We start from the raw sequence: 8,597 nt of genomic DNA, 5'->3' as shown, positions 1-8,597 counted from the left end.
TGCAGAGATCCTCAGTGCTTTATTGGTAACAGCTCAAGCCTGGGCAGCCATGCAGACAGGAGCACTGGTTCCTTGCTGGGGACAGCAGGCATAGCTGTCCCCACACCAGCACAGGGACACTGTGGGACCCCAGAGCTCACCTGCAGGAGAGGAGTCCTGGGGTCTGGATCTACCCCAGGCTGGCTGGGTCATTGTGTTTGCTGCTGGAGGAGGTTTCAGCCCCGTTGACTGCTCCTCTCTCCCCAGCTGCTCTAGGTGGTCCAGGGCTGGGGTGGCGTGGCCACACTGACGCTGCTCTCTCCCTCCCCTGAGGCCACGGTGTTCCCACCTTCCTCCTCCTCTTGGTCCATCAGCAGCTCCGATAAGCCGGGACCTTGCCAGGGCAGGGACCCGGAGGCTTTGTCCTCCTCCAGGCTGCAGCCCAGGTCTGCAGGCAGATGGACAGAGGGAATGGTGAGGGGCTGGCTGAGTTCAGCCTCCCTCCTCTACTGGAGGCACACATGTGGCACCCACAGGCCACGTCCCGTGGGGATCAGCTCTGGATCCCAGAGCTCTGGATCACACACAGATCCCAGCCCTGCAGAGCAGGATGTGCCCACTCCAAGGCTGCATCAGAGATGGCCCCTTGGGGATGAGGATGGAGGCACTCTTGGGGTACTGAAGCCAGCCCCGGAGCAGAAATGCCACAGTGGGGACATGCCCAGGTGTTTAGTGGCACTGGGGCAACTGGGAGCAAAGGTGGGGGCAGCTGCCCAGGAGAATAAGTTGGGGATGGCGAAGCCAAGTGGGTTGATGGAGTGCGTTGGGGATGATGCTTCAGGGGCCATCACCTTCCTCATCCTGAGCCTCTGACACTTTCCTTTCCGGGCTCTGGGACAGCAGGGTCAACCTGTTGAGAGCCAGCAGAGCTTTGCCTGTTTTCTGGAGAGAAGAGAAGGAACACTGAGCCCCACCAGAGCTATCCCCATCCCCACATCCTCATCATCCCCACACCCCGCCCCGCCAGTACCTGCCACTTCCGACGTGTCAGGAACTGCTTGATCCTCTCCTTTGACAGTGCCTTCGTGCTGCTGGGCTGGGGCTGCTGCAGCCAGGGGTGCAGCAGAGCCCCCGCACTGGAGAGTCGGCAGCTGGGGACAGACAGGGCAGTCACGGGGGGACTGTTCCACCATCAGACCCTTGGCTGCTGGCATGGACCCATGGAGCATCCCCTCCATGGACCACATTCAGTGCTTGCCCCTGTCCATCCCCTTAGCACCCCAAAACCCAGACCAGGTCAGCACCCCACCGCCACCCCCAGGTCCTACCGGGGGTTCTTCTGCAACAGTTGGCTGATGAAGTCCTTGGCTTGCTGGGAGATCTCTGAGAAGACCTCTTCCTCAAAGTCCCACCGGGTAGCTGTGATGTTGCTCAGCGTCTCCATGTCATTGTCCCCCTGGAAGGGGGACTCCCCGCTCAGCCTGGAGGTGGGACGCAAAGACATCAGTGACAGCTCAGCCCCCTCCAGCCAGACCTGCTGTCCCCAGGAGACCACTCACAGGATGTAGCAGATGACACCAACACTCCACATGTCCGTGGAGAAACCCACAGGCTCAAAGGCAACCACTTCTGGAGCCATGAACTCAGGGGTGCCGTGCAGCACCTTCACAGGGGTGTCTGGAGCTGCAGAAAAGATGGAGACCAGGAGGCAGGTGGACACCTGGGCATCTCTCCAGGGCAGCCCAGCTGCACCCCAATGCATGCCAAGTGGATGAGCCCCTGCATACAGGTGTAACTTCCCCCCTCCAGAACACATCACAGGTCTTGGTGATCTCCTACAACACCTCTGGGTGCCAGACACCCATGAGGTTGGGGGTCTCAGGGGTCCCCACCTCAGAGACAGGGCTGGGGACATGTAGGTTTCCCCAGAGCATCTTGTGGTCACCAGGAAGGACCCCCTGAACTGGTGTCATAGGGGCACGGGCAGGAAGATGCCACGCTCCTTGCTGACGTGCACAGCTGGATCGTGTCCCTGTGATGGTGACAGTCCCTGCTCTGATCCCCCAGGACCCCCATTCCTGCTCACTCAGCTTCCGCGCCAGGCCGAAGTCGATGATTTTGAGCCAGTGGCTGCTGGGGCTGACGCAGACGATGTTCTCGGGTTTCAGGTCAAGGTGGACGATGGCCTGGCCATGCATGAACTGCAGCCCCTCCAGGATCTGCTGCACATACTGGGCGCTACTGGGCTCCGTGTGCTCGAAGTCATCGTCCAAGATGCGCTCAAAGAGCTCCCCACCTGCCACACTGGGAGAGGACAAGGTGCTGGGGACCCCACTGGGGTCTACCAGCCCCAAGGGGAAGCCCCACTAGGGAACCTCGACTCAGCGCTCTGGGAGCATCCTGCCACCCGTATCTCTAGGTTCCCCATCCATCCCACACCCCTCAAAAGCACCCCACAGTGCAGCAGCCCCTCCCCACCCTCTGTGCCCTTCCTTGCAGGGTCCAGCACTGTCCCCACCACCCCCAAACTTGACTCTGCCCCCAGACTCACTACTCCATCACCATCACCAGCTCGGCGGGGCCCTGGAAGGCGGCGAGGCACTGCACGAGGCGCGGGTGATGCAGCAGGTTCATGAGCTCCACCTCAGCCCGAGCCGCCCGCTTCTCTTTAGCTGTCCGCGTCCGGAAATACTTCCCAGCCCGGATTTTGCCAGTGGCTTTTTCCTGCAGCCGGTACACAGTCCCAAATTTTCCCCTGGGACAGAGTGAGGGTGAGGGATGGAGGAGCCATCATCACCACCCTGCATCCCACCCAGGGCTGTGCATGAACAGCTGTGGACCGTCACCAAGTGGTGGGGACATGGGGCCCCCCACTTACTCTCCCAGCTTCTCCAGCTGCGTGTACACATCCAACACCTTCTTCTGGCTGTTGATGACGACATCGCAGTATTCAAAGGTCTCCTCACCTCCTGGGAGGGATGGAACAGGTTGATCCATGCATGGATCCCTCGTGCTTTGGGAATGAGCTGCCTGCACTTCCCCTCCAGTGCTTATTTCTGTGCCTCCCCACACCCCCCCGGCTCCATCCGGGTCCAACCACCCTCCCCACACAGTACCCATGGGACCTGGAGGGGACATGGGGACAGGGATTGCTGCTGCAGGAGATCCTGGAGCAGTCCAGCACCCTGGAAATCAGGGTTTGGGGTGCTTTCAGGATTAAAAATCCAGGTGAAACGGGGCCATTAAACAGGATGGGATGGAGATTGCTGCTGGTTTGGGGGGGTTGCACCAGCACTGGGGTCCCTGTGCAAAGCCTGCACCTTACTCGAGACAGACCGGGGGCTCAGCCATACCTTCTGCCTGGGACATGGTGGTGCCACTGGCTCCTCGCTGGGTGCTGACGCAGTCAGGACGGGTGCTGGATGCGGCCCCAAGGCTTCCGGCAGCCCTGTGCTGGGGTGGGGGTGCTGAGGCAGGCGATGCCCGGGTGTCTGCTCCGGCCACTCCCTGGAGCCCCGCACCTTCTCCCTGCTGTGCGAGACCACCAGCATCTCTCCACCTCCGCCTGCACTCCCCAGCCTACCCCAGAGCTGACATCCTGACGGACCCAAAGAGGCCCAGCGAAGGGCCAAACCCAATTTTAAAACAAGGTCCCTTCTTAGACAGAGACAACCTCTTTCCAGTAGCGCCTCATGCTCAAAGCTGATGTTTTTCTCATGTCCTGTCTTGCATCAGCCAGGAAATCCCCAGGAAAAAGCCACATTTCTAGGGCAAAGGACCTGTTTCCTTATGCATGTCTCCTCCCCACTTCGTCCACGGAGGGATTGGGATGACAGGGCGATGACACCCAAGGGTGGCAGGCAGCAGCACCCAAACCCCAAGCCAAGAGCCACAGCACTGACCTGTCACTGTCAGGTCCTGTCAGCAGGTTCCTGATCCTTCCCGGTCACTGCAGAGTCACCAGGGAGCTGGAGGGGGAAGGAAGAGGTGATGCTGGGGGTCAAGGACCACTGGGACCACACATTTAGGGATGTCCCAGTGTTGTCTCTGGGTACAGCCAAGAGCCCCCTCTCCGCTCCAGTGTTGGGAACAGCCCCAGCTCTCCCCTCCCTTTCCTTCCCAGCAGAGCGTTTCCGGACTTGGGGGATAAACAACCACCAGCATCACCACTGAGCCCTCCCCAAACCGTGCCCAGCACCACGGTCCCAAACCCCTCAACGCCCCATTTAGCACCATGCCAGGTCACAGGTCTGCAACGCTGGGGTCTCGTCTGGAGAAATCTCAAGGTGGGGGTCTGTAGAGACCTGACACACCTCATTACATAGCAGAGAACTCAACCCTCCCAGCCTGTATCCCAGACCTTGGAGCCTCTCCAGAGCTAAATCCACCAGCAGCCCAGCCCCTGCACACCTCCGCCTCCTTCCCCACCCATGGGTGGGTTCCCACAGAGGGGCTGAGCACCCACACCTGCTGCCCTATTCCCAGCTCCACCTGCAGCCAATGTACCACCACAGCTATCGCTGTTCCTAAAACTCATCTTGGGCTTTGGGCTTTCTTGGGTGAGCTCGGCTTCAGGTTTAGGGAAACTGGGATGAAGGGGAATGAGGCATTGCAAAACTCCTCTGAGCCCAGAGGTTTGGAGGAAAAAGGAGGTTTTCCAGCCTTTCCCCCCCAAAGGAGGCACCCAGTGCCCTGGTGTGCCTTGGTTTTCCCTGCTTTAAAACGGGAATAATGCTGTGATTTTCTCCTGGAGCTGACTCCAGACCCAGGGGTGGGGCAGCGGCACTGTGTGGGGACCTGTCCTCCCCCATGACACCTGTGTCACAGCATCCCCCCCGAGCAGAGGGGATGTCACCCTGGTGTTACCTGCCGTCCGGGGCCAGGTGTCACAGGCGATCTGGGGCTCTGACAGCTCCTGCAGACGCGTCGCTGCCGCTGCACAAAGTCCAGAGCTGCTGGCGGGGTGTCAGGGACGAGTGTCCCCAGCGCCGGGGCGGTGGCAGAGCCACCATGGCCTCACTGCTCACCTGTCACCATGACCTTGCCACCAGCAAGAACTGTGGTATGGGGGTCCCATGGCCAGCACCCCATGGGCCAGGGAAGCGGCGGATGCTCCCGGCTCGGCGCTGCCATCAGCGCACTCAGCTCGACGCCGGTGGGATATCAAACACAGCGATGACCTGGCTGGGGACAGGCGGCGAGGTGACGATGGAGCACGGCTGGCCTCATCCTGCCTGCCTGGCAAGAGGCAATGGGGACCTGGCCGGGCGATGTCTGGCACCACTGGCCACAGCTCCTGACCCTGCTTGGCTCCCGGCTCCTCTTCAGAGCAGGATGAGGCCGTGCGGGTGGTGCTGGGCCACTCCCAGCACAGGGCGAGGCAGGATATGGCCCAGGCGTGCGAGGGATCCCGGCAGCCACTTGATGTCAGTGTTGGCCTGATGCTCGTTCCAGTGACGAACAGCAAAAACGAGCAGAAAAAGGCCAGGACGAGAAAACAGATTTAGGCTGGGGCAGACCCGTGGGGGGGGTGGCAGCACCCGTCGTCCCTGTGAGGGTGTGCCAGGATCCAGCACTTGGCTGGAGGGTGAGTCCCTCGGGAGCCGCTTCCCACCCACCCCTCTGCATGGAGAGTCACACCAGCCCGGAGTCCCTGGGGACGCCGTGGGACGCCTGGGTGACCCCGCACCGTGACGGGCCGCTGCCCTGAGCACCATCCAGACTCAACTTCTTGCCACCAACAGACACAGATACCTTTTTTTTCCCAGCATGAGGATGACAAGCGGCTCGGGGACAAGCACAGGTCTGGGGCAGCACGGCCGTTCAAGCTCCATCCCTCCCTCGCGCAGCGCCGGTAGTTATCCCGCTCCCAGCATTTAATTCCCACGGGAGCGTAGCCTGGCTCAGCCCCCCCCCCCCCCAAGCCCACCTAAGGACAGAGTTTAATTTGTAAGCTCTAAACCAAATTTCCCCTTGATCTCATCTACTGGAGCATCCCCAGGAGTTTAAGGTCAACAGTTGGAAAAGCTGGAAGGATTTTAAGGAGCGAGGGTAAACGAGCCGGTCCAGGGCAGGACGAGCAGATCCAGCCATCCTTTGGAATTTTCCAGCTGTCAAAACAAACCTCGTTACCAACAGCGCTTCGTTTAATGGCTTCCGACCCCTGGCCCTTTCTTGCACCTTTGCTTTTGGATTTGGGAAGGTGGCCCATCCAAAATGTCCAGCAGTGCATTACCCACCATGGACATCCTCTTCTCGTGCTTTATGAAATTAATTAATTAAGTGTTAGCACTCACACCCGGGCATCCATGGGTTCCCTCTTGCATGCTCAAGTTGTCCCCACCTGCCCAGAGGAACCCCTGGTAAAGCTGGGATGGGATTTCCCGGTGACCCCCCCCATCCTTCACCCACTCATCCTCCCCATGGGGTGCCCCACTGGACCCCCTCGGTTCATCCCGACCCCCCCATGCAGCCCCCCCCGGCTTTGCGCTGGCTCAGGCCGCCTTTGTGCCGGGCACTGGGCAGATTTAGCTGCCTCTGCTGTTTTTGTAGGTCCTACAATAAATGCAGTTGTTGCAGGGTTCAGCCAGTGGACCTTGACACTGGGTGACAGTGTGGCTTTGGGGGGACAAGGGAGACAGGGTCACCTCACAGGGTCCTGGATCTGGGCGTCTGTCTGTCCATGATCTCATCATGCCTGAGGGATGGGCTCGGTGGCCCCGGCGGGGATGCAGGGGCAGGTCCCCAGTGTTCTGGGGGGCAGAGCCCCCGCTCCCCATCACCCCGGGGGACACGTGGTCCCTAATCCCCACTGTCTGGGGGGACACTGTCTCCGCTCCCCCACTTCTGGAGATGCCAGCACTCAGTGTGTGTGCCAGGGCCAGGCATGTGGGGACGAGGGAGACATGGCAATATAGAGGACATGGGGGACATGGGGGACACAGAGGACTTGGGGGACACAGGGAACATAGGGGCACATGGAGGACATGGGGGGACACCATGGACATGGTGACAGAGGCAGGTACTCGGAGGACGTGGGGGGGAGCAGGGGAACGGGGAAGGGACAGAGGAGAGGCGGGGGGGACACTGGGGGTGGGGGGGACATGGGAGTCACAAGAGCACACAGGGGCCGTGGGGGGAGATGGAGGGACAAAGAAGACATGGGGGACACGGGGGGACATGGGAGGAACGTGGGGGACATGGAGGACATGGGTGACACAGAGGGACACAAGAGACAGGGGGACACCAGGGATGGGGGCACCTGGAAGCCACAGGGGACCTGGAAGGGTCTGGGGCCACCTGGGAGACACAGAGGCACGGTGGGACCTGGGGACACACGGGGGGACACAGGGGATGGGGTGGTCACTCAGGGCACCTGGGGACACGGGGGGGGACACAGGAGACCTGGTGGGAACCCAGGGACAGAGGGGGATACACAGGGGATATGGGGACACAGGGAGACTTGGGGACACAGGGACACGGGGGACACGGGGAGACTTGGGGGACATGGAGGACAGGGGGACATGGGGGGCACGGGGAACACAGGGGACACGGGAGACACGGGGACACGGAAGCACGGGGGACACGGGTGGCATGGGGGCTGGGGGCACGGGGACATGGAGTGTCCTGGGGGACACGGGGACACGGAGGGACTTGGGGGACACGGAGGACAGAGGGGCACGGGAGACACGGTGGACACGCCAGGCACGGGGGTGTGCTGCTTGTGGGCGGGGCCGACAGGACAGGGGGCGTGTCACTCGCGAGCGGGGCGGGGCGGATGGGGCGGGGCCAGGTCGGAGTTCAGCGCAGTGGGCGGAGCCAGAACCCCGTGCGCCACGATGGGCGGGGCCATGCCCGGCAGTGGGCGGGGCGGGGCGCTGGCGCACGTGGCCGGCTCGGGCGGCACGCTGCGCTGGGGGCAGGGCGGGGCAGCGACGTACTGGGAGCGCTGGGAGCTGAGCAACGGGATGGGAGGTGGGCACTGGGATGGGAGCTGGGTACTGGGATGGGAGCTGGGCACTGGGATGGGAGGTGGGATGCTGGGGAGCTGGGCACTGGGATGGGAGGTGGGCACTGGGATGGGAGCTGGGATGCTGGGGAGCTGGGCACTGGGATGGGAGCTGGGCACTGGGATGGGAGCTGGGATGCTGGGGAGCTGGGCACTGGGATGCGAGATGGGATGAAGGGGAGCTGGGCACTGGGATGACAACTGGGCACTGGGATGAGAGCTGGGATGCTGGGGAGCTGGGCACTGGGATGGGAGCTGGGCACTGGGATGAGAGCTGGGATGCTGGGGAGCTGGGCACTGGGATGGGAGCTGGGATGCTGGGGAGCTGGGCACTGGGATGGGAGCTGGGATGCTGGGGAGCTGGGCACTGGGATGAGAGCTGGGTACTGGGATGGGAGCTGGGATGCTGGGGAGCTGGGCACTGGGATGGGAGCTGGGCACTGGGATGGGAGCTGGGATGCTGGGGAGCTGGGCACTAGGATGAGAGCTGGGATGCTGGGGAGCTGGGCACTGGGATGGGAGCTGGGCACTGGGATGAGAGCTGGGATGCTGGGGAGCTGGGCACGGGGATGGGAGCTGAGCTCTGGGATGGGAGCTGGGATGCTGGGGA

At 62.1% G+C, this 8,597-nt stretch overlaps 1 protein-coding gene across 4 annotated transcripts; it reads right to left on the bottom strand.

The window, feature by feature from the left end:
* On the bottom strand, positions 1-4,002 carry LOC116963129 (myosin light chain kinase, smooth muscle-like). 4 transcript variants are annotated; one of them, XM_032998736.2, is made up of 10 exons: positions 3,882-4,002; positions 3,333-3,510; positions 2,858-2,948; positions 2,531-2,734; positions 2,066-2,283; positions 1,539-1,662; positions 1,308-1,460; positions 1,010-1,130; positions 831-942; positions 1-427 (listed from the first exon to the last, which is right to left on the bottom strand). In XM_032998736.2, exons 2-10 carry the CDS (start codon positions 3,346-3,348, stop codon positions 252-254), a joined length of 1,215 nt encoding a protein of 404 aa, XP_032854627.2. In that variant the 5' UTR covers positions 3,349-3,510; positions 3,882-4,002; the 3' UTR covers positions 1-251. The 4 variants fall into 4 exon arrangements, with proteins under 4 accessions (XP_032854627.2, XP_032854628.2, XP_032854629.2 ...); XM_032998737.2 differs by lacking the exon at positions 3,882-4,002 and having other exon boundaries at positions 831-921; positions 3,333-3,669; XM_032998739.2 differs by lacking the exon at positions 3,882-4,002 and having other exon boundaries at positions 320-427; positions 831-889; positions 3,333-3,669.
* Between the last annotated feature and the right edge of the window lie 4,595 nt (positions 4,003-8,597).

This window comes from Tyto alba, unplaced genomic scaffold (genome assembly GCF_018691265.1).
Source record: "Tyto alba isolate M040663 unplaced genomic scaffold, T.alba_DEE_v4.0 Super-Scaffold_12, whole genome shotgun sequence".
Classification (NCBI taxonomy): Eukaryota; Metazoa; Chordata; class Aves; order Strigiformes; family Tytonidae; genus Tyto; species Tyto alba.
The sequence above is the reverse complement of the archived record's forward strand: the minus strand, read 5'-3'. Positions and strand labels throughout refer to the sequence as shown.

Coding starts and splice junctions, on each gene's coding strand:
- LOC116963129 (XM_032998736.2), bottom strand. Junction 2,284..2,530: donor CTGGTGATGGTGATGGAGTA/GTGAGTCTGGGG, acceptor GTCCTCTCCCAG/TGTGGCAGGTGGGGAGCTCT. Junction 1,461..1,538: donor GGTGTCATCTGCTACATCCT/GTGAGTGGTCTC, acceptor TCCCACCTCCAG/GCTGAGCGGGGAGTCCCCCT.